General features: G+C 36.9%; 2 protein-coding genes across 5 annotated transcripts in view; one reads left to right on the top strand and one right to left on the bottom strand.

The window, feature by feature from the left end:
• Positions 1-26,060, top strand: part of LOC140691810 (uncharacterized) — a 46,692-nt gene that overhangs the window by 5,418 nt on the left and 15,214 nt on the right. The gene's annotated exons all lie outside the window — the stretch shown is intronic.
• TCEAL3 (transcription elongation factor A like 3) lies at positions 22,733-24,799 on the bottom strand. 4 transcript variants are annotated; one of them, XM_072955743.1, is made up of 3 exons: positions 24,578-24,799; positions 23,982-24,048; positions 22,733-23,620 (listed from the first exon to the last, which is right to left on the bottom strand). In XM_072955743.1, exon 3 carries the CDS (start codon positions 23,591-23,593, stop codon positions 22,991-22,993), a length of 603 nt encoding a protein of 200 aa, XP_072811844.1. In that variant the 5' UTR covers positions 23,594-23,620; positions 23,982-24,048; positions 24,578-24,799; the 3' UTR covers positions 22,733-22,990. The 4 variants fall into 4 exon arrangements, with proteins under 4 accessions (XP_072811844.1, XP_072811843.1, XP_072811841.1 ...); XM_072955742.1 differs by having other exon boundaries at positions 23,982-24,066; positions 24,590-24,799; XM_072955740.1 differs by having other exon boundaries at positions 24,590-24,799.

Genomic DNA, 26,060 nt, shown 5'->3' with positions numbered 1-26,060 from the left:
CATTTTTTAGAACAGACTTTGACTTACAGAGAAATTGAGAAGATACTATGGAGAATTCCCACCTACCCCATACCTAGGAGCATCTTACATTAGTATGGTACATTTGTTGTAATTAGTGAATCAATATTGGTACATTGTCATTAACTAAAGTCTACGCTTTATTCAAATTTCCTTTGTTTTTACTTAATGCCCTTTTTCTACTCATGGATTCCATCTAGAACACCACACAGTTTTTAGTTGCTGTGTTTTATGTTGCCGGTGATTAGGTTCTTGTCTCTTTGCAGAAAGAATTCAGACAAGACACAGAGGTTACGAAAGTAAAGTGGGGACTTATTAAGGAATAGACAGTATACGCTCAAGAGAAGAGCAGGCTGGCTCAGGTGAGCAGCTGCCCTGAGTTTCTTTGGCAAGTTGTTTACATAGGGTGTGAAAATGAATGGGTGAAATATTCATCGGGGAGGGAAGGGTTTGGGGTCATATCCCCTGATTTTTATTCCAGTTGCACCTTCCCGAAGGGAGGAGGGATTTTTGTCCTTATTTAGTCAGGATCAGAATTGTCATGGCGTTGGTGCATGATGGGTACTTCTAATCTGCAAGACTAACTTTATTGAAATGAGGGCATAATGAGCCAAAGGTTACATTCAGACACTGGAGATTCCTGCCTTTTCTCACCTGTCTTTGTAGGCCGCCAGGCCACTTGTCACCCCAAAATGTGTGATCACTTGTCAGCCTAGAAGTTCTCTGCCCAGGGCCCCCTGTTGTTTATATGATGTATGGTTTTGTATGGTTTCCTGCATTTGGCCCAGGCCCCACCTTTTTGCTCAATTCTTGCCGTTTGGTCTGTGTCCCCCTTTCTCTGCTCATAAACAGCTACCAGCCTGCTCTAACACTTAGGCTCCTCTTGGCTGTGACAGTTTCTCAGACTTTTTCTGATTTTGATGACCTTTACAATTATGAGTGCTAGTCATGTATTTGTAGAATGCCTGTCTATTGGGATTTGTCTGGTGTTTTCCTCTTGTTTAAACTGGGGTTATGGATTTTGGGGAGCAAGATCACGGAATAGAGTGCCATTTCATCACATCATATCAAGGATACCTGCTATCAGTATGATTTATGATTACTAATGTTGACCTTGACATGGTGCTTTTCATTTATTATTTAATGTTCTAAGTAAAGGAAAGTTAGTTTTTAACTATTAGCATAAATTATATAGTCCATCTTTATATTGCGTAATGCCAGTTTTAAATGCCAGTACAAGAGCATTTGACTCATATGTAGAATCACGAAGATTGCAGTTCGTATTTTGTACCTCGTATATGCATATGTATTTACTTCTTACCGGAAGAGTGGAAATGCTGCACAAAATTGACTAAACTGTTTTTTTAAACTTTTTTTTATTGAGTTATAATCATTTTACAATGTTGTGTCAAATTCCAGTGTAGAGCACAATGTTTCAGTTATACATGAACATACCTATATTCATTGTCAAATTTTTTTCGCTGTGAGCTACCACAAGATCTTGTATATATTTCCCTGTGCTATACAGTATAATCTTGTTTGTTGACTCAACTGTTTTTATATTACTTCTTAGTACTTGCACACGTGCACAGTCTACAGAGGGACTGAAAGGAAAAGGGACTGTGGGTTGCTCTATCTTTCCTTCTTTGTCATCATTTTCAATTTTAAGTGATTGGCAAATACAGAGAAGTAACATATATCATATGATTGGGTTTCGTGATCATTTGTGTTTCTTAGATTGTGACTGTGTGTTGGGAGTAAGTTCTGAGTGGAACCGAAAGGGTGGCCTTCTTGGCTATCAGCAGTCATAGAAGATATGCGCTTACCATTTACTTGCTAAGCTCCCATTCATCAGGGGTCCACTGGAATTTTGTACTTGTGGGGCATGAGGAATGCAACGTACAAACAGGACAGCAAGATACTGCGTATATCCTCTCCTGTCCTTTTGCCAATACCATGCTGTCTTCATTACTACAGTTTTATGGGAAGGCTCAAAGTCAGCTATTGTCAGTCCTCTGATATTATTCTTTTTCAAGATTATTTTGACTGCTGCAGATCCTGTGCATTTCCTTACCGATTTTAGAATCAGCCTGTCAATTTTCACACCAGAAAAGCCAGCTGGGATCTTATTTGGAATTATGCTGAATATCCAGATCTGGGAGAATTGCCACTTTGACAATATTGAGTCCTCTGATATGTGAACATGGTATACTTTGTCATTTTTTAGGTCTTCCATGATAACTCTCAGCAATGTATTGTAGTTTTCAGTGTACAACTCTTCATATATTTCATAAAATTTATCCCTATTTACTTTGCATTTTTTGATGCCATTGCAAATGGTATTTAAGTATTTTCATTTTGTAATAGTTTATTTCTAGTATATAAGATATATACTTAATTTTTGTATATTGACCTTTTTCTGAGGCCATACTAAATTCACTTATCATCTCCAATAACTTTTTATAGCTTCTTAGGGCATTCTATGTACATGCTTGTAATATTCCTGCAAATAAAGACAGTTCTACTTCTTTTCCCATCTACCTGCTTTTTTCCCCTTGCCTTATTGCACTAACTGGGATTTCCAGTACAGTGTTAAACAGCAGTAGTGAGAACAGACATCCTTGCATTGTTTCTATCATAGGAGGAAAGGATTCAGTCTTTCACTATTAAGTATGATGACAGCTGTAGTTTTTTCATAAATGCCTTATTTCAGGCTGAGGAATTTCTTTTTTATTCATAATTTCCTAAGAGATTTTGTCATAAGAGGGTATTGTTTTTTATCAAATGCCTTTTCTGTATCTATTGAAATGGTCATAATTTTTCTTCTTTAGTATATTGATGTTAGTATATTGAGTTGCATTGACTTTTGAGTGCTCAACAAACTGCATTCCTTGGAGAAATCTCACTTGGTCATTATGTATTCATTATACTTCTTATATATAGCTGGATTTAGTTTCCCAAGTTTAAAAGAATTTTTGCATTTATGTTCATGAGGTATATTGGTCTTAGATTTCTTGTAATGTTTTTGTTTAGTATCAGAGTAATTCTGGCCTCATTATATAGAGGAGACCGCTTCCTCTACTTTCTGAAAGAGTCAGTTTAAAATTGGTATTATTTCATCCTTGAATGTTCGATAGAATTCACTAGTGAAGACTTCTGGGCCTGGATTTTTCTTGGAAGGCTTTTAATAACAAATTAATTTTCTTTTATAGATATAGGCAGTGGCATGCTGGAACTAGCTTGTACCAGCTAATGAGAGCTGATTGTTATAATCTCTTAACAAATCTTTATTCAGTGATGTCCCATTGATAGTTTGAAATTATACCATAGAAATTAGATATGCTTATGAATTGGAGGCTTTATTTTGTTTTAGAGACCTAGTGGTTAAAAAAACACTCTTCTGTTCAGGTTTTTAATTTATTTTTTGAGTGAGTTTAATTTATTTTTTGAGTAATTTATTTCTGTCTTTCAGGGAATTTAACAGTTTTATATATGTTATCGAGTTTATTGATATAATGTTCATAATATTCCCATACTATCCTTTAAATGTTTGGAGTATCTGTAATGATGGCCCATTTTTTTCTTTTTTTTTTTAACAGTTTCATTGAGATATGTTTCACATCATACAATTTACCCATTGAAAGTATACAGTTCAGTGGTTCTTAGTATATTCACAGATAATGTATAACCATCATCACAGTCAGTATTAGAATATTCTTATCATCTCAGAATGAAAGCCCGTGCCCTTTAGCTATCACCTTACATCCCCCTCATCTTCCGCAACCCTAGGAAACGACTCTTCTACTTCCTGTCTCTATGGATTTGCCTATTCTAGACCTTTCATATAAATGGAATCATGTAATATGTGACTGACTTCTTTCAGTTAGCGAAATGTTTTCAAGGTCCATACATGTTGTAGCATGTATCGGTACTTTATTGTTTTTTTAGCCAAATAATACTTCATCATCTGGATATACCACATTTTAAAATCCATTCATTAGTGGATGGACGTTTGGAATGTTTTCACCTTTTGGCTATTATAAATAATGCTGCTATAAACTTTCATATACGAGCTTTTGTGGATGTATGTGTTTGTTTCTCCTGTGTATATAACTAGGAGTGGAATTGTTGTGTCATATGATAGTGCTATGTTGAATATTTAAGAGTTATCTTGTCAGTTTCTGCAGAGATGTCCACAGAGATTCTGATAGGGATTGCGTTTAATTTGTAGATCACTTTGGGATTATTGTCATTTTAACAAAATTAAGTCTTCTGATCCATGAACATGAGATGTTTTTCCATTTTTAGATCTTTCAACAATGTTCTTAATTTTTAATGTACGATTCTTTCACTTCTTTTGTTAAATTTATCACCAAGTTTTTCATTCTTTTTGATGCTACTGTAAATGGAATTGCTTTCTTAATTTCATTTTTGTATTGTTCATTGTAAGCGTATAGAAATACAATTAATTTTTGTATATTGAAATTATATCCTGCCACCTTGCTGAACACATTTGTTAGTTGTAATTTTTTTAGTAGATCCTTCAGGATTTTATATATAAAATCATATAATCTGTGAAAAAAGATAATTTTACTTCTATCTTTTCCAATCTGGATGCCTTTTATTTCTTTTTCTTGCCTAGCTACCATGGCTAGAACCTCTAGCATAATGGTAATAGAAGTCAAAAGAGCAGGCATCCTGGTATTGTTTCTGATCTTAAGGGGAAACATCTAATCTTTCACCATTAAGTATGTTAGCTGTGCATTTTTCATAGATGCCATTTGCCAGGTTGAGGACGTTGTCTTTAGTTTCTAGTGTGTTGTGTGTTTTTATCATGAAAAGACATTGGATTTTTTAAAATGCTTTTTCTGTACCCTTTCAGATTATCATGTGGTTTTTGTGTTTTATTCTATTGATATGGTGTTGTACATTGATTGATTTTTGGATATTAAACCAACCTCACACTCCTGGAATAAATCCCACTTGCTCATGGTGTAATTCCGTTTTTCATATTTTTGTGATGGATTTACATCCGTATTTACGTGAGATATTAGTCTGTAGTTTTCTTTTCATGTGATGTCTTTGTATGGTTTTGGTAACAGGATAATACTCATAGAATAAGTGAGGAAGTATTCTCTCCTTTTCTATTTTTTGGAAAAGTCTGTGAAGAAGTAGTATTAATTCTTCTTTAAGTGTTTGGCAGAATTCAACAGTGAAGCCATCTGGAGTTGGACTTTTCCTTCTAGGTAGCTTTTTGTTTACTAATTAATTATCTTTACTTATTGTAAGTATATTCATATTTGCCATTTTGTCTGCAGTCAGTTTTGGTAGTTTGTGTCTTTCTAGGAATTTGTTCATTGAATCTAAGCTATTTAACGTATTGGCATACAATTATTCTTAGTATTCCTTCATAATCCTTTTATTTCTGTACAGTCAGCGTGAATGTACTCTCTTTCATTTCTGACTCTAGTAGTTTGAGTTTTCTTTCTTTTTTTCCTGGGTAATCGATCTATAGGTTTGTCCATTTTGTTGATATTTACAGAGAATCAGCTTATGGTTTTATTGATTTTCTCTCATTTTTCTATTCTCTGTTTTATTAGTTTCTGTCTAGTCTTTATCACTTCTTTCCTTCTGTCTTTTTTTTAACATTTTTAAATTTTGTTTGGGGGGGAGGTAATTAGGTTTTTATTTATTTATATTGGAGGTACTGGGGATTGAACCCAGGACCTTGTGCATGCTAGGCACACACTTTACCCCTGAGTTGTGCCCCCCCTTCTGTTTGTTTTAGGTTTAGTTTGCTCTGTTTTTGAGGTCCTGTGGTAAAAGTTTAGGTTATTGATTTGAAGTCTTTCTTCTTTTTAAATATAGGCATTTACAACAATACATGTCCCTCTAGGCCTTGCTTTAGCTGCATCCCATAAGTTTTGGTATGTTGTATCTTCATTTTCATTCATCTCAGTATATTTTTAAATTTCTCTTTTGATTTCTTCTTTGATCGATTGGTTATTTAGGAGTGTGCTGTTTAATTTCCATGTATTTGTGATTTTACCAAATTTCTTTCTGTTTTTGTTTTCTACTTTCATTCCACGATAGCAGAAAACATACTTAGTATTACTTCTAATCTTTCAAATTTATCATGGTTTGTTTTACTGCCTAGCATATGGTCCATATGGTCTGTTTTGGAGTATGTCACATTGTTGTTGGATTGAGTTTTCTATAGAGGTCTGTTAGGTCTAGGTCTGGTTGGTTTATAGTGTTTTTAAAGTCTATTTTCTTTTTGATCTTCTGCTTGGTTGTTCTATCCATTATGAAAAATTGAAAGTCTCCAACTATTGTCATTGAATTGTCTACTTTTCCCTTTATTTTTGTCAATTTTTCTTCCTGTATTTGATGCTCTCTTATAAGATGGATATATAACTGTTATATCTTCCTGATGGATTGACCCTTTTTTCATTATAAAATGTCCCTCTTTATCTCTACAAACATTTTTGTTTTAAAGTATTTTGTCTGATATTACTGTAACCACTCCAGCTTTCTTGTGGTTGTTGTTGTATGGTATGTCTTTTTTATCCTTTTACTTTCAATCTGTGTGTATCTTTGAATTTAAAGTATGTCTCTTATAGATAGCGTATTACTAGATTTTATTTTTTATATCCAGTCTGACAACTCTGCCTTTTATTGGATAGTTTAATCCATTCACATTTCTGTTAATACTGATATAATTGGATTTATGTCTGCCATTTTACTTTTTGTTTACTCTGTGTCATATCTTTTTTTGTTCCTCTATCTCTCTTTTGCATTAAGTGAATATTTTCTAATTTTGCCTTCTAATTTCATTAATTGTTACTGTATTTTTTAGTTATTTCCTTAGTGTTTGCTCTAGCATTTGCCATATACATATTAACTTACCAGAATCAGCTTCAGATTTTAACTAACTTAATGCTAGTGAGACACAGGAAAATTACTCCTATGTAACTCTATTCCTTTTCCCCCTTTTGTGATTTTTATTGTTATATATATTATACCTATACGTCTTACAAACTCAACAATACAATGTTATAATTATTACTTTATGTAAATTTATATATTTTAAACACTCAGAAGAAAGGAAAGCTAGTATATGTTCACAGCTTTTGTTATATTAAGCTTTTAATGTATCATTTCTGAATCTCTTCACTTCTTTCCTCTGGATTCATGTTACTATTGGCAGTCATTTCTTTAGCCAAAGTAGTGTTTTAATAGTGTCCCACATTTCTCTGAGGCTCTATACATTTTTCTTCAGCCTTTTTTCTCTCTCTTGTTCAAATTGATTAATCTCTATCAGTTTACCTTCAAGTTCACTAGTCTGCCAATTTAAATCTACTGTTGAATTTTTCATTTCAATTATTGTACTTTTCAATTCCTGAATTTCCATTTGTTCTTTTTTAAAAAAAAAACTCTTTATTGACTTCACATTGTCATCATATCTTCCTTTACTTCTCTAATCATGATTTCCTTTAGTTCTGTGATCGCATGTAAAGTGGCTACTTTGAAATCTGTTAGATTTAACATCTGGTCATTCTCACAGGCAGTTTCTGTTGCCTGCTTTTTTCCCTGATATATAGGTCATACTTTCCTGTTTCTTTGCAAGTCTCATAATTTTTTGTTGGAAACTGGACATTTTAGATAACAAATTGTAGCATCTCTGGGTATTGGCTCCCCCTCCCCATCTGGGGCTTGTTACTGTTATTTTCATGATTTGCTCAGAGACTAGCTGTAGTATTTTAGATAATTTAGATTATTTTTGATAATCCAGGTAGTCTCTAAACAAATAATGCCTGTGCCCACAAACATAAGAGGAAACCTCTTATGTTGCTCCCTAGTGGGCACAGCTTTAGGTATGCCCACAGTCACAATGGGATGGCAGCGGTTTTGGCAGGGTTAAGTCCCTGACCAAACATAGCTGTAAAACACCAGTAATTGCCTGCTAATGTTTTCAACAATGCCCTGAGGCATAAATTGTTCTGCAGACCAAGATTCATTCTGCTCCCAGGCCTCCTAGCTTTCTCTTTCCCAGGTTCTCTCTGCTAAATGAGCTGACCTACAGTTTAGTCTATCTCCAGTGGATCTATCAGTGTCCTCTCAATTGCTTTCCACCATGAGTAGTATTATCAGACACCACTTTTGACACCAAAGGCAGTGTGTTTTTCAACATCAACCAGTTTTCTGATTCTCCAACACCAACTGGCCTGCTGATTGCTCTACTGTTTTCAACAATACCCTGAGGCGTAAATTGTTCTGCAGACTGAAATTAGTTCTGCTCCCAGGTCTCCTCCTAGCTCTCTTTCCCAGGTTCTCTCTGTAAATGAGCTGACCTACAGTTTAGTCTATATCTCCAATGGATCTATCAGTGTCCTCTCAGTTGCTTTTCACCATGAGTGGTATTATCTGACACCACTTTGACACCAAAGACAGTGTTTTTGAACACCACCCAGTTCTATGATTCTTCAACACCAACTGGGTATCCTACAGTTCAATTCAATTCTGACACTAACACAGGTTAAAGGCTCAGTCCTATAATAATATCCCCACTTCAGACACCAGCCACAGGTACCAGCCACAGGTGGGGTGCCCTGGCCACCTACACTTCTGCTCGGCCGACAACAAATTTGGGAGTTCCCATGACCCCCTCCTCAGTTTCAGTAATTTACTAGAACAATTCATAGAACTTAAGAAAATGCTTTAGTTACAAGTACTGGTTTATTTTAAATAATACAACTCAGGAACAGCTAAATGAGCCGTAGGGGAAGGTACTGGGGGGAAGAAGTGCAGGGTTTCCATGCCCTCTCTAGGCACACCACTTTCCCAGCACATTCATGTGTTCTCCAACTTGGAAGCTTCCCAAACCCTGTCATTTAGGATAGTTTATGGTAATAATTGATTAAATCATTGGCTGTTGGTGCTTGAACTCAATCTCCAGCCCAATTAGTTCCTAACTGAATAAATGATGTGCAAGTATTTTTTTTCCATTATGTGAGCTGCCTTTTCACTTTCTTAGTGGTATTATTTGATGCACAAGAAATTTTCATCTTGATGATTTCTAATGTATCTTATCTTTTGTCACATATGCTTTTGTTATCTTATCTACGAAAACGTTGTGAAACCCAAAGTCATGAAGATTTACTCCTATGTTTTCTTCTAAGAGTTTTATAATTGTAGCTCTTGCACTAATACTTATGACCCATGTTGAGCTAATTTTGGTGTATGGTATGATGTAGTGGTCTATATTCAATCTTTGGCATCTGGATATCCAATTGTTCTATCACTATTAGTTTTAAAACTATTCTTTACCCTTTTGAATTGTCTTGTTACATTTGTCCAAAATCTGTTGACCCTAAATGTGAAGGTTTACTTCTGGACTCTTAATTCTTTTCCATTGATCTATGTATCTATCCTTAAGGTAGTACCACGCTTGATTTCTGTCATTTTGTAGTAAGTTTTGAAATGAAGAAGTATGAGATATCCAGTGTTATTCTTTCTACGATTACTTTGACTATTCTGGATCCTTTGAGTTAGAAATTGCCTTGTCATTTCCTATATAAAAGCCAGATGGGATTTTGATAGGGATTGCACTCAATCTGTAGATCAATTAGGAAATATTGCCATTAGAACAGCATAGTTTTTCAATCCATGAACATGGGATTTATTTTTATTTATTTAGATCTTCTTTAATTTTTCCCAACAACATTTTGTATTTTCAATTTATAAGCCTGGAATTTCTTCTGTTAAACATATCCCTAAAAATGTTTTTGTTTTTGATGTCATAAGTGGAATCATTTTCTACAGTTCATTTTCAGATGGGTAATTTTTATTGTAAAGAAATACAATTGATTTTATATATTGATATTGTATCCTGCTACAGTGTTCCACTAATGTGTTAGTTCTCATAGCTTTTTAATGAATTCCTTAGGATTTGCTATGTACAAGATTATTTTATCTTCAAACAGAGATCTTTCTACTTCTTCTGTTCCTAACTGGATGCCTATTTATTTATTTATTTATTTATTTATTTTTGCCTAATTGCCTTAGCCAGAACTTCTAGTACAACCTCTAGAAAACAGCAATGGAAGACATCCTTGTCTTGTTTCAGTTCTTAGAAGGAAAATTTTTAGTGTTTCACATCACAGTATGATGTCAGTTGCATGTTTTTGGTAGATTTCCTCTATCAAGTTGAGGAAGTTCCCTTGTATTCCTAGTTTGTTGAATATTTTTATCATGACAAAGTGCTGGATTTTGTCAAATGTTTTTTATGCATCTATTGAGATGATCATGTGGGTTTTGGCCTTCATTATATTAAAATGGTGATTTATATTGAAATATTTTTGTGCCTCATACCAAACTTGAATTCCTGGGATAAATTCCACTTGGTCATTGTATACAATCCTTTTTATATATTGTTGGATTCAACTTGCTGGTAATTTGTTGAGGATTTTGCATCTGTATTCATAAAAATTACTGGCCTGTAGTTTTCTTAGTGTACCTAGTCTTGTTATGATATCAGAGTGATACTGGTCTCATAGAATTAATTGGGAAATATTCCCCTTCTATACTGTTTCAGTAATGAAACAAGGAAAGCATTAAACTAAGATGACTCTATGATTCAGTAGCCTATATAAGCAAACCAAAACCTAAGCCAGAGTCAATTACTGTAAATGCCTCAAGGTTAAGAATAACTAATTATAAGCAGCCAACTGGGCTTTCCTAAATAATGCAACCACTTAAGTTATAGCCAATCAAATAATTTTGGGGGGGGCTTCACTTCCATGTCTTCTCCATAAAGTCTTTGCTGTAGGTACTATTGGTAGAGTGCTTCTAATCACTTCCAGTTTGGCACAGCTTAATTCAAATCAATGTTTGACCAGGTAGACTCTTAAAATTTTTAATATGCTTCAATAGATGTTTTAACAGTCTTGGTGTCACAAGTAGGATCCAAAGGAGACCGCTAATGGCCCTAGGGAGCAATGAGTAATGAGCATGAGTAGGCATCTGCTGATCCCAGTGTGCTCACTGCTTTCTTGCTGGGTCTGGAGGTCATGAATAAGTCCCTGTTGGATATCAGAGCTCTACAGCTTTTGCATTATGAGCAGTCTGACTTTACTTGAGTATTTCTTTTTTGAGACCAGGTCTGCAGTTGAACTAGGTCTGACTTAAACTGGACTGGGCCAGTGTGAGGCTTCAGGTAAATAAATTTTAAGACGAAAAGATAGAAAATGGGTTTCTTCAAGTTCAGAGTCTGGGACTCCTCCATGTGAGATTCCAGCTAACTATATGTATAAAAATTACAGGCCCAGAATCGATGTTTGTTTGAACAAATGGTTTAACCTTACCAAAGATAATCTTTAATTACAGTGACCACAGTGAGAAGCTTTTAACCTAGATGAGTTCATTCATTTACAAGGTACCCTAGAGCAAAAAGGATCTTAGCCAAGCACTCAGAAGGGTAGAGAAAATTATTTTTCCTCCCCTATAATTTCTGGTGACCCAGATACTTGCTCTGGAGCCTGAAGATGGGATCCTGGGAAAACTGACAGAAGCCAGTGAAGGATAAGATTTCTTACCAAAGTCAGCTCTCCTGGATCTTGATCTGTAGTGTCTAGTTAGGGAAAAGTAAAATTTCATGATGTTTCTTTCCCAAATTCAGACTTCTGTGAGTATGCTTTTGGAGTACTTATTTGCTATTGATGATTTCCTTCCCAGGAACAACTATTGGTTTCCTGTCTGTCTCTCATTTTATGTACTGAGGACTTGGCATTCTTCCCATTGGGACATACAAGTTGTCATTGCTTGCATGTACAGGCAGCTCTACTGTTATGCTTGGGACCCCAGGACTATGACCAGACAGAAATGTGGATTGCACTCCATTTGTGGCTAGTGTCCTACTGATTGTTGCCAGCTCTCAGGGAAATTGTCCAGGTCTTTCTTCCTTTTGATTATCTTTGCAAGTGGTCCTGGATCATGGGAGAACTACATCTTTTACGCTCTTTGGGAGTGCTGTTTGTGTCCATGGTTAAGCCATAAAAGGCTGATTGATTTTGGTTTGAAGTAACTTGATAGGTATGCACTTGATTGAAAGATATTTGAGAAAATGTTTCTTTAAAAGGAACTCTTTGGTCAGAAGTTACCCAAATTGGAAGCTAATATTCAGCTTGACAGGAACATTTTTAGGCCTTCTTCCCTAAGCTAAAATGAAACTATGGATGCAGAGGGGAGAAAACAAAACAAAACATCCTAAAGTCTTTATGGATAGACTTACTAAAACATTCCAAAGACACACCGCTCTAAATCTAGAACATAGGAATCTTTTGATTTCCATCTTAATTGGTTATCTTCTCCATGATATAAAGAAGCAAACTGAAGATATTGTAGTTGATTGGGTGGGTCAGCCCCTTGATATCATTCAGGTTTCAATCCAATTCCTTGAGGAATTTAAAACAGTTCTACTTGTCTTATAAATTGAGTCTTTTGAAGAACAGAAATATGGCTCTAGAGGCAATTTAAAGCCCACCTATCCTTTTTTTTACCAAATTCTAAACCTTCCCCATTCATCTCAAAAATGCTTACAGATACTATAAAAGATCAGAACATTAAAAAAAAAATCCTTTCTTGGAGAAAACTTACATCCTTTCTCTGTGCATCTGAGATGTGATTTTTCTACCAGAGTCTTCTCTAGGAATTATGAACCATCTCTTTGAAATGCAAATGTCAGAGAGATAATCTTATCAGAAGGGATAAAAAAAGCTATTTGGAAACTAGGTGAATGAAAAATGTAAAGTCTTCTCCAAAAATATTAGTAAAAAGCTTAAACCACCAGAGTGGGTAACCTTAACTTATTCCATTGGCCAGAAAAACAATTTGGATCCAACTGTTTTTTTTATAAACCAGTAAATTTTTCATTATTGTACCTGTCTCATGGCTAAAATTTAGAAATGAAAACTGTAAAAATCTTTGCTTTTGTTTGTATGTTTATGTATGTCCTATATGTGTGTTATAGATGTGTGATTTTTCAACCTCCAGATGGTATTGCCAAAATTAATTTTTAAAGAAGTCTATTTAATTGAGTTGTGGAAAAATAAGCTCTTATATAAATTAAATATTCTCTCAGAAATATAGAAACTAACCCAAATGTTTTTCAAGTTCATGTGATCTAGGATAATCTTTGGTAAATAAAAGCTAGTTAAAGTTTGTGGGTTTAATTAAAACAGGCATATCTTCAGAGTTATCAACATTAAATATAAGGCAAACATGCAACTTTTATTCTACACACGTTTACTAAAAGTTATGTTATCTCTGTTACACAATTTGTTAGCAAGAGAAATAACATAAGAAGATGGTTAGCTGTTTATTGTCTCATGAAGTTTTCATGACTAATCTAAACATAATTGTTAAGAGGAGATGAATTATATAGATGTAAGGTAAAAGTTTATATATGAACTTTTCAACAATAATTATGTTTTATGATATGTCTACTTAAAAATAGTTTCAAAAATCTGTTTGGTAATTTGAAACCTTAAAGTTGTACTAATTAATGATGGATATTCACTGAATATCTAGACCATTTTCAAATAAGTATTTTACTGTTACATTAAACTACTGAGCATAGGTTTAACTACTTTTGGCTTCTTATTATAACGGAACTGAAGATATTTGGATCCATCAGCAAACGTGTTACATTATATTGAAAAATTTACTGTGAGAAAGAATATACTTTTGGAAATTATGAAATATATTTATAAATATCCCAATCCATATAATGTTTGTATAACAGGAAGTCCACAATTGCTTATTTCTTAGTTTCACTAGAAATTAAGGTTTCTAAGGGTTAAGAATGCTAATCAATATATGTAATTAAAACTACTAGAAATAATAAGGTTGAAAGGAAACAACAGTGTACAAAACTTAGGTAAGGAAAGTAGGATGTGTATTTTGGATAAGGAAAGGTATGAAAGACATGTTTTTGTTAAGGGAAAAGAGTAATTTTGTCCTAAAGTAGAATGAGTAGGTGTTCCAGAATGAGAAAGAGGAAAATACAGGGGAAAAAAAAACTGAACGGATAGAAAGTTTGAGGAAAAGGAATCTTGCGAAAGAAATTGTATGTGTGGTCTTAGCTGACTAAGATCAGAATGGATTTGTTTATAAATTTTTAAAGAATAAGCCTTAATATCAGAAGCACACTGGTGCAAAATTAGTGTTTGGCTTTCTCTGATAAAAAGAAAAAGTCTTTTGGACTATTGGTCTGCTCTTGATAAAAGATTGTGAAATGTCTTTACCTTTTGGGTAATCTGCCTGGAAAACAAAGATTTTGTCTTACCAGAATAGATTTTTGTGCCTCACGTTGTCTTTTTCAGCTCTTTGATTACATGGGAGAATTGAGTCTTCTCAATATGAAGAGAGCTACATTTTACTCACAATTTTGTATTTGCATTAAAAATCTTTTATTGTCACTTTGGTTAAATAGGTAATTAAGTATTGCTTCATAGTGATCTGTGATACTATTTAATCAAATGTTCAAACTTTTTGACATTCTTGACAACTTTCCTAAATCAAAATCTAAATGGAGTCTTTTTTACCTCAAACTATTTTTGAGATTTTCCAGAGGGTCCTTGGAAAATCTCAAAAGATTTCTCTCTCACCTTATAAAAGACAGATGTTAAAACAATTAGTTTCCAGAAATTGACACAACATTGTAAACTGACTATTCCTCAATAAAAAAAATAGGTATATTTGGTTTGTTAAATTACATGGGAAGCATTGTCAAATAAGAAAGAATAAGCCTGCTTAGGTTATACATGGATATATGTTAAGTATAGGTTTTCTAGAATTGCTTGAAGTTCACAGAAATTTGTCAATACCCTTATTGTCCAATTATTAATTATCATGTGCCACAGAAATAACTAAATTTCCTTTTCAAATGAAGTCTCATCAGATCTTTAACCATGGCCATTTTAAAAATTATGTTTTCATTTATAGACAGTCATTTATTTTACTCTGGTGCTTTTGCAGAATTACTTCATCTTCAGAGAGATTCAGGAAAGGACACTGACAAGTATTCTAGAATACATTTTTCTGATAACTAAGTTTGTAACACTGAACTGGGTAAGCATCTCCAGGACACTAATGGAAAAATTGGATTCAAGCAGGATAAGAGTTAACATGGGTTTAAATGAACTGATGAGGACGACTATAATTTTTATGACTTTTTGTTTAAAACAGTAGTGGTTCTTTAATGTTTTATTTTCCATATTTAAAGAAATATTATCCTCTTACCTTTTAAGCTATCTGTAACTTACAGTAACTTGGTAAATTTTACCTTTGTAAACAGGATTAAAATACATATCTTTTTCTCCCTATCTGATCCCTCAGAATTTGGAAACTTTTAGTGAATTTTTTAATTTTTATGACAATAAAGTTATTTGAATACATCCAATAAAAATCTTCTCCTTAAAACAGGACACAATTCAAAATACTGGTTATGTTACCAAGGCTTTGACTGGAATGTCATATTTGAGAATGATGTGCTCAATCAAATATGACCAGATAGCTTAGGGAACTAACGTTGACTTCAGGGAGCCAATAAAGCCCTTTGGAAAACCATGTGGTATCTTGCTTACAGGGTTCCCAGCCATAACAGATGAGTAAAAGTCACTTCCTGAAGCCCCAGTTACGCCAGGATATTTTAGGGACCTCAGGAAAAGAGGAATTCACCCAGGTATTTCAGGTAACATCTGGCAAGTTCTTGGCTTAGCTTTCTAGTCTTGAGAGGCTTTTTAAAATCCAGTCTGAGATTCCTTATGAAAAGTTCTAGCGAAGAAGACTTAAAAATATCACTGTTCTTACTGTGCTTATGTAAATAGGCTAAGTTTAGTAAGACTACACTTATTTTGCAAACAAATTAATCTTACTGTGATTATCTTTGCTAGAAATAGAAGTGATTGTAGAGATAAAAACTCATGTTTCATTAGAAAACTATAATACACCTACAGATATTAGATTCTTGTCCTGTTTTTTAATTATTTGTTGAGGCTTTGTTGTCTATCTGTAAAGTGGACTGAATCCTGAATTTTTGTAGTTTCCCTAAATATCTGGTTACAGTTTTCCAAATGAACATTTCAAACTTTCTCCCACCTTTCTGACTTGGAATCACTAAGAACAAAGTGCCCTTGATTCTTGTTGAAAGGGATCATACTAGGTCCTCCTTACTACCCAGATGGCACCAAACTTCAGGGCCTTGAAACTTGGGTCCATATATCCCAGTTAAAAAGAATTCCTCCACTCTTGGAACTGCACACCAACTGGAGATCTGAAATTAAAATTAATTAGGGAAGTTCCTCCCCAGAAGCAGATGACATCTTGAGGTAGATAGATCTCCCAAGATCACAGATCAAGACTTTCATCTTTAATATGAAAACTCTATTCCGTTTGCCTTTTTGCTATTTGCTTTTTCTCTATGTTAATTCATGGGAAGATGATGCTCCTTAACTCTGGCAACTATTGCTAAATCTAACAATAAGGCCATAGCTGCACAATAAAAGTCCCTAGGCTTTCTTGCTATGGTGATTTTAGATAGCAGAATTCCTTTACAGTACTTTGGCTAAACAAGGAGGAATTTGTGCCATAGAAAAATACCTTGTATTGTGCCTGGGTTGACACCTCTGATACAGTGCAAATAAAAGGAATTAACAAATAAGCCACTTGGCTAGAACAGGTAGATGCCTCTTCAGGTACATTCTTTAACTTCCTAGGTATCAACTGGTTTGGTTCATGAGGGTCCTGGCTAAGCAGCATACTTCAGTCTCTTGGTATTACCCTCCTGATAGTCATCATTACAGTCTCTCTGATGTTCTGTGTTCTCTCAGGGATCTTAAATACACGTTCACAGCCATCAGCAGTGCAGCAGGTAGTCTCACTCTTGGAGAAACAAACAAAATGAACGGCAAAAACAATTCTTCCAAAATCCTGACATCATAACCTATGAGTTTCACAACAAATTTCACAAAACAAGAACATTTTAAACCTAGTAGTGACTGAGAGTGATGCTAATACCAAAAGGGAGAAATTATTAAAGTAATCAAACAAGGAGACCCTTAGATTGAAGTTACTCTAATGGTTTGGTAGACTGAGTAAGCAAACTGACATCTAAACCAGAGTCAATTCCTGTAAATGTCTCAAGGTTAAGAAGAACAATCAATCACAAACAGCCAATTAGGCTTCCCAAAGAGTTGCTTAAGATATAACCAATTAAATAATTTCCTTGCCTTGCTGTCATATCGCTATAAAAACCTTGCCCCTAGCTCCTGTCTATAGAATGCTCCAAACCTCTTCCAGTTTGGCACTATCCAGTTTGAATTGACGTTTGCTCAAATAAACTCTTGAAATTTATCTTTTAACAATATTTTGGAAGATTTGTAAAGTGCTGGCATTTATTCTCCTCTAAACATTAGTAGATGTAAAGAAAAATCATGCTACTCTATGTCTCCTCTACTCTCGATACTCTATTACAAAATTACTTCACTTCTGATCCCAGATGTGTAGGTTTTCCACACATCAAGCAGGTCTACCACACTAGCTGGATGTCCTGTGTTTACTAGGAGATAGCATCAGATCCCACAGCTAGAATGTTAAGTCCTACAATACTGCCCCCATCCCCACTTCAGATGCCAGTCACAACTTCAGGTTACCTGTACCAACTGGCTATAGATTGGAGGTTCTCATCTTCTCCTCCTCAAGTTCAACAGTTTGCTAGGGCAGCTAACAGAACTCAGGAAAATATTTTACTTACTAGATTAACAGTTTATTATAAAAGAATATAACTCAGGAACAGCCAAATGGAAGACATGTATAGGGCAAAGTATGAGAGGGAGTGTGGAGCTTCCATGCCTTCTCCAGGAGAGCCACTCTCCCAGCACCTCCAAGTATTTACCAACTGGGAAGCTCCCTGAACTCCATAGTTCAGGGATTTTTATGGAAGTTTCATTACATAAGCATGATTGATTAAGTCATTGGATGTTGGCAATTAACTCAACCTCCAGACCCTCTCCTCCCCTGAAGTGAGGTGAGGGGAGGCAGGGAGGAACTGAAAGTTCCACTGCTCAAATTATGGTTGGTTCCCCTGGCAATCAGCCCCCATCTTTAAGTTACATAGGGGCTTTCTAGAGGTCACCTCATTGATATAAAGCCTGATGTGGTTGAAAAGGGCTTGTTATGAATAACAAGACACTTTTATTGCTCTCATCACTTAGGAAATTCCAAGGATTTTAGGAGCTCTGTACTAGGAATAGGACAAAATCCAAATATATATTTCTTATTATAAATCACAATATCATAATAAAATTCACAAGTGCAGCCCTCTGGTCCTGAGATTTTCTTTGCAGAAAGTTTTTGTTTGTTTGTTTTTAATAACTAAATCCATCTCTTTACTTGTTATAGGTCTATTCAGACTTTGTATTTCTTCTTGACTCAGTGTTGGTAATTTGTATCTTTCTAGGAATGTCTATTTCATCTAGGTTATCCAATACATTATCATAAAATTGTCTGTAGTATTGACTTACAGTCCTTTTTATTTGTGTCAATTTGGTAGCAATGTCCCCTCTTTCATTCCTGATTTTAGCAATGTGAATCTTCTCACTTTTTTCTCTTTCTTGGTCAGTGTGGTTAATGATGTGTTGTTTTTGTTATTCTTTTCAAAGAAACAAATTTTGATCTCATTGATTTTCTCAATTATTTTTGTGTTCTCCATCTCATTAATTTCTGCTCTAATCTTTATTATTTCCTTTCTTCTACTTGGTTTGTGTTTAGCTTGGTATTCTTTTCATGGTTTCTTAAGGTGAAAGATTAGGTTATTGAGATCTTTATTCTTTTTAAAATATGGGTATTTATAGCTACAATTTTTCCTTTAAGCTCTGCTTTAGCTGCATCCCATAAGTTTTGGTATGTACTGTTTTTGTTTTCTTTAATCTCAAATTATTGTGTAATTTTCCTTTTGTTTTCTTTTTTTGACCCATTGATTATTTAGGAGTGTATTTTTTATTTCCAATATATTTATTAATTCCCAAAATGTCCTCATGTTACGTATTTCTAATTTCATGCCATTTTGGTTGTAGAACATGTTTTGTTTGATTTAAATCCTTTTAATATTTTGAGACTTATTTTATGGCTTAATATAGTTACTGAAAAAAGTAGAACAAATTAAACCAAAGCAAACAGAGGAAGGAAATAATAAAGATTAGAGTGGAAATAAATGTAATAGAGTACAGGAATACAATAGAGACCATCAATGAAATGGAAATAGGTTCTTTAAAAAGATCAACTAAATTTCATACTCTCACTAAGAAAAAGCAAGAAGACTTTCATTACTAAAATCAGGAATAAAAGTGGGGACATCACTACTGCCCTTACAGAAATGAAAAGGATTTTAAGAAATGCTGTGAATAATTACATATTAACAAATTAGATAACCTAGAAGGAGTGGACATTTTCTAAAAAAGGTATATATACTGAAACTGATTCAGGAAGAATTATAAAATCTGAGTAGTCCTATATCAAGTACAGATTGAATTAGTAATCAAAAAACCTCACAAAGAAAAGCCCAGGCCCAGTCAGCTTCACTGGTTTATTCTACCAATCTTTTAAAGAAAAATTAATAACAAACATTTTATATTCTTACAAAAATAGAAGAGAGGCCACTTCTCAATACATTGTCTGATGTTAGCATTACCCTGATACCAAACCAGATAAAAATATCACACACACACACCACACACACAAAACTTGATGGATATAGACACAAAATTCCTCTGTAAAATACTAGCAGAATAATTCAGCATCATATATAAAGGATGCCCTAACCAAGTGCAATTCACCCCACGAATGCAAGGCTAGTTTGACCTCTGACTATCAATCAACATGAAATGCCATATTAATACAATAAAGGGAAAATCATCTCACTAGGCAAAGAAAAAGCATTTGACAAAATGAGAACTTCCTCAACCTGATAAAGATATACTGAAATGTAACTATTACACTGTATTTCATGGTCAAAGATTTCACTTGCTTAAACTATGCAACTACAATCTGTTCTAGTTTTTCTTATTTCTAAATGAAGTTTTTATAATTTTGGGTTTTACATTTTGATTTATGAACCATTTTTAATTCATGTTTTGTATATGATGTGAGGTAAGGGTATTTTTTTGTATATGAATGTCTGCTGTAGACTGAATGTTTGTGTAACCCCAAAATTCATCCAATGGGATGGTATTTGGAAGTGGGGCCTTTGGGAGGCAACTAGGTCATGCAGGTGGAACCCTCATGAATGGGATTAGTTCCATTATAAAAGAGACCCCAAGGAGAGCTCCCTTGCCCCTTCTGCCATGTGAAGACACCTGTTTATGAACCAGGAATTGAACCCTCACCAGACACCAAATCTGCCAGCATCTTGATCATGGACTTCCCAGAATCCAGGACTGTGAGAAATCCCAGTCTGTGGTAATTTTCGTTATATCAGCTGAAAGTGATCAAGACAGCATCCAATTGTTCCAGCATCATTTATTGAAAAATCTTTCTTTCTCTCCTGAATTCCTTTGGGACTTTTTTAAAAAATGAACTGACCATATATATGTGGGTCTACTTTTGGACTGTTTTATTCCATTGATCTATGTGTCTATCTTTGTGCCAAAACTATACAGTCTTGATTACTATAGCTTTATAGTCAGATCTGAAATCAGACAGTGAGTTTGTTCCTCCAACTTGTTCTTCATTTTCAAAATATTTTGGCTACACTGTGTCCTTTGCTTTTTCATATAACTTTTAGAATCGCAGTTTGCTGAGATTTTTATTGAGACAGCATTGACTTTATAGGTCAGTTTTGGAGAGAATTACCATATTAACACTGTTGAGTCTTCTAATCCATGAACATCTCTTCTAACTCAGGGCTCCTGATTCAATCATACTTTATTAAGTATATGTGTCAAGTACAGTGTGAGGGATATTAGGATGAATAAGTCTTTGGGGAAGGGAACATACTAGTGGTTTAAATAAAAATGTCTAACATTTGAGAGTTTTTTGTTTGACTTTTTAATTGAAGTATAGTTGCTGTACAATATTAAATAAGTTACAGGTGTATAATATTGTGATTCACAATTTTTAAAAGTTATATTCTATTTACAGTTGTTATAAATATTGGCTATATTCTGAGAGTTTTAATATTTTTAAGAGCATTATTACCCCTTTCAGTTGGAATTGAAATGGGAAGGGATATTTTCAGCTTGAAATTCAGTTGGGTAACCCTCTCTGATTATGTGTGGACAAGTCCCTTGATTTTGTATAGTGGACCAGCTAGGACACTTTTTAGAGAGAAAATTCACACTAAGAAAGGTATGTAAGGAGGGGAGGATATAGCTCAAGTGGTAAAGTGCATGCTTAGCATGGACAATCCTGGGTTCAATCCCCAGTACCTCCTCTAAAAATAAATAAATAAATAAACCTAATTACCTACCCCCCTAAAAAGTATGTAAATTTGGATATGATTTCCCTGGGGTACTGTGGTGTGGTGTTCAGTTCAAATCACCATCCATTATCTGGTCCAAAGATTTGTCTCAGTATACAACCCTCAGTTGACCCAAAATATCAGAAGTCTTATGAAGAAACTAAGCAAACATAAAATGAACTAAAAATGTTAATGACTGCCTTGCTAAGAACTATGTAATACCATGGAGCCCAAACAGGCCTGGGATAGTACCTCCTGGGTAGGTACAACTCTGAAGCTGGGAGAGGGGGTTTATCCACACTCCAGTAGGAGTCAAATAGGGGCTGTGGCCCTTTGGGAACTACAGGAAATCAGAGTGGCTTTGCCACCATGAAGACTCCATCATATTAATAGCTGTAGGCAGTGGGTACAGGGCACAGAACAGGGGTGCTCAGCAGATATGGTAGTATCCAAAGAGGAGTAGCACCCTCGTCTCAGCTACTTGGACTTGTTCCTGGGCACAGGCGAGACCTACCTTCAGCCCTCCCCTGAGCATCTGACAAGGTCCAGGGTCCTACTACTACAAATGAGCCAGCCCAACACAGCTCACATACTCAGGACCTCATCTGATCCACTCAGCAGTTTGTGAGGCAAGTTTTAGTCCCATTTCACAGGTGACAAGACTGACCTTCAGAGCACTGGATCTGTTAAAACTGTCAAGTTGATTCCTCTAGCTATGAGTCCCAGAAGTAATGTTTCACTTATTTTACATTATTACCACAGGAATTTAAAGTGTCTTCTTTGCTTGCATAAGCTCACTGAACATTTCAATTGTTTATCATGTATTGACTTCTGGATTTTTAAAATTATGACAAATATAATCCACATCACTTAAGAAAAAGTGGAGATGAGTGAGCAAAGAAAATGAAAAGAATTACACGTGGTGGGAGCCATAGGACAGTAGAGGACAGCAGTGCCCAGTGACATGGTTACAACGAGAGGAAAGAGATGGGGATGAGCACACCGCAGAGGAATGGCATGGAGGTTCCTAACCATTAGGTGATTGGGCTCATTTCTGAGTGCAGGCAAGACCTATTTTCTGGCTACCTTGCAGGAAAAAACATTGCCTATTTTTTAGTGCACACATTTTCAGAGTTTTCTCTGTGCACAAATGCATTATACATTTATATTTTTACAAAAATGGGCTGATACTGTATATGCGGTTCTGAAAACTGTTTTTCCTTTATTGTTATTTTACAGTGTACCATGAACATCTCTTCCATGCACGTGGGCAAAAATCCCCTACTGAAACACAGAGAGCACTGTAGTTGGGTCAAAAGGCTGCTGGTAACAAGAGTGACACCTAAAGCAAAGTATCAGCTTAAGGTTAAAGCACATAGCCTGGCAAATGCCTGCCAGGGAAAGCAGGGTCAGCAACATTTTCACTGGAGGAGTCAGAATTGAAGGCCAAAGGCATTAAAGATATGGGATATCATGTAAGCCCCTTTGGCCCCTACCTCCGCCTCTCATTCCCCTGACACCCCGTTGCCCCCTTGGGGTGAAGGGATCCTGTACATCTCTTTGCATCCAATGAAAGCCACTCATTTTCTGTTTTTTCCTTAGCTCCTCCTGAGCCCGTGACATATCTCCACATTCTCTCATCATCTCCTCACTGCCCAAATGCCTTTCCTGTAAGTCCTCCTGACGGTTCTTGGGGGAATCGTCCGTCCCCCTGTCCGTTTTTCTTTTTGCTTTCCGGGGCACATAATCTTCAGCCGGGCGCTTTTCAGCAGCCCGTGGCTCACTCTCTGGCTTTGCCTGGGATTCGGGCTTGCCCTCACTATATGGTTTTCCCTCGGCTTCAGACTTTCCCTGCTTTTCTTGCTTCCCCTTACCATATGGTGATCCCTCATCTTCTGGTCGTCCCTCATTCTGGAGCTTTCGCGCATGTTCTGACTTCCCCTCCACTTTCAGCTTTTCTTCCTCATCTGACTTCCCTTCATTTTCAGGCTCTACTTCATCTTCTGGCTTTCCCTCGCTTTCCAGCTTTCCTTCATTTTCATTGCAGAGTTTTTCCATGTTGAGATGTCTCCTCCTTTTCCTGTCCTGGGAGGGTGGGGTGGGGTGGGGAGAGTAGACAAGAGAGACTGAGGGCCTGGGGGTGGAATGCAGCTCCGAATAGCACTTGCATCTCGCCCTTGTCAGGGATTCCCTGACCTGGCCTGGCCTTCTTAGTGTGCCTTGTGACACACTTTACCACACCGTTCCTCCTGTACATGAGAGCCAACCACTTCCAGGGCAGGCCCCGCCACCTTCTGTACCAACCTTCAGAGTGGCAGGGAGTGTATATATTATACATAGTGGGGGGCTGGTCAATGGGGCCCTCAAATTTCTGCCCGAGCTGTGCCCTCCAAACCTGTCCCTCCAACTCCCATCCTTGTCCAGTACCTCTCCCCCTTTCACTGACCTGCAGGGATTCTGGACTGGTTCCTCCTTTTCTAGCCTTGCAGAGTGCTGGGAACAGACAGGCAGACCTGCAGACAGACAGGAGACTGGGGCAGGGGCTGCATGGTGAGTGGACTGAGGTTTCTTTCCTTAATCCGGGCCCTCCTCATCCAACTTTTCCCTCCCCTACCTCCCCTGCATCCCAGCCGCCATTGCTTTTAAGGCCTCAGACCAGGATCCTTTCCAAACTAATCTTTCTGTCCCCCTTTCTTGACGGCAATCCGCCCCATTCCCACCCGTTTACGCGGCGGTCACTATTTCCTTATGGACACAGAGTGTGAGAGGTGGGTGATTTTTAGAATTTGTCTATGTTTCACTGTCGCACTGCGGGGGCGCAGCCCCCCCCACCATTCAAGCTCGAAAATGGATGGAGGGCACAGAGAAGGGGCGTTGAGGGGGCGGCGGGACCAGCTGCAGGGTCCTCCTTGCCCACGCCGCGCCCCGTGCCCCTCCTCACCCATCTCTGGACCCTTCCCCTCCTCCCCGGCCCCGCCCCGCCGCTCCTGGATCCTCCTGTCATCCGCCTCCACCCCCGCGCGGGCCGCCAGCAGCGCCCACCTTCGCACTGACCTGCGGGGCCCGGGCCAGGCCTGCGCCTCCTCGGGCTCGCCTAAGCCCGCTCGCCCCTCGCCCGCCGCCCGGGCAGCTCCGGGAGCTGGTTCCGCGCGGGCGACGCCAGCAGACGGCTCCAGGACCTGACCACAGGGCGGGCGGGCGCGGGGGCTGCTGCCCACGTCTGCGCCCGGCCGGTCACGTGAGCATCGCGTCACCCGAGCTCGGCACCCCCCCGCCCCGCCCCCTCACCCCCGTCCCGGAGGGACCAGACAGCTGCTGACGGTGGGGAGTGGGGGTTGGAGAAGAGGGAGACAGAGTAGGAGAGGGTAGACTTCCTGATGCAGGTGCTTTACCTGGCGCATCTCAGGTCCTTGAACAGCATCCCTCTGAGATCCCCATTTTCGCCAGCTGTGACAGCTGATCACAGGAGGGTAACCGACTTCGCCAAGAGTGCTCAGCAACCGAGCCCTACAACTCGCTTTCAAGACCAGCTCTGCCTGACTGCAGAGCCCAGGTGGTTGACCCTCCGGGAAGTTGAGCTGCCACCTTGAGTATTGGTGTTCTGGGCCTCCTGTCTTAATCCACATACTCTCTCTCTCCCTGCGTGATCTCTGTTCATTTCCTTCTAAACACAAATGATTCCCATATCTACGAATCCAGGTTATTCCTTCCCCTGAGCCTCAGACCCATTTTTACTTTCCCACCAGCAATATAAGAGAGTGCTGATTTCCCCACACCTTTTTCAATGTGACATACTTTTTAATTTTCATTAATAGGATAGGTGAGAAGTAGAATCTCAATTGCACTTTATTTTGCATTTGTTTAATGACAATTTTTAATATCATTGTAAATTGTTCATGTCTTTTCCACATTTTTCTATTGGGCTGTTGATCCTTCTCACTTTTCAAGTATACATTTAACTATATTAGGTCTTACTCTGTTATATAAGTTGCAAATATTTACTTCCAGTTCGTTAATTGCTTTTTTACTTTTTTAATGGTGTATTTCTGCCATGCATTAAAAAATCAGTCAAATTTAGCAGACTTCTATTGCATCTAGATTTCAATTCAGAATTAAGAACTCTTTTTCTACATCGGGTCAGAGAAATTCACAAGTTTTTTAGTACTCATATGGTCAACTATATTTGTCTTGAGGGCATCTGTGGTTAAGGAATAAACCAGCACCAAAATGAGTTCAACCTTCAGCACATTCAAGGCACTAGGGTAACAAAAATCAAAGCCCAAGGCTCATTAAAGGAGGAGAGATTTCCTAGGAACCTCAAATGTTTCACTTTAAGGGTAACTGGAAATAAAACCTTTTAGTTTGGCCTTGTAACACCTAGGTGAACTAGTAAACTTTAAGCTTTGTATGTAGATCATGGTAGGTCCAGACAGGAAGCACCCTTACAGACCTGACCAATGGAAACAAAATCTTCTCTGGAGGAAGATTTCATCATTCTTGGCCTCAAATTATTTCAACGAACAGT

Source organism: Vicugna pacos, chromosome X, assembly GCF_048564905.1.
Source record: "Vicugna pacos chromosome X, VicPac4, whole genome shotgun sequence".
NCBI classification, from domain to species: Eukaryota; Metazoa; Chordata; class Mammalia; order Artiodactyla; family Camelidae; genus Vicugna; species Vicugna pacos.
Note: the sequence above shows the minus strand (reverse complement) of the source record. Positions and strands in the feature narration are given on the sequence as shown.

Bases quoted from the DNA above. Each gene is read 5' to 3' on its own strand.
- TCEAL3 (XM_072955743.1), bottom strand. From the start codon at position 23,593: ATGGAAAAACTCTGCAATGAAAATGAAGGAAAGCTGGAAAGCGAGGGA.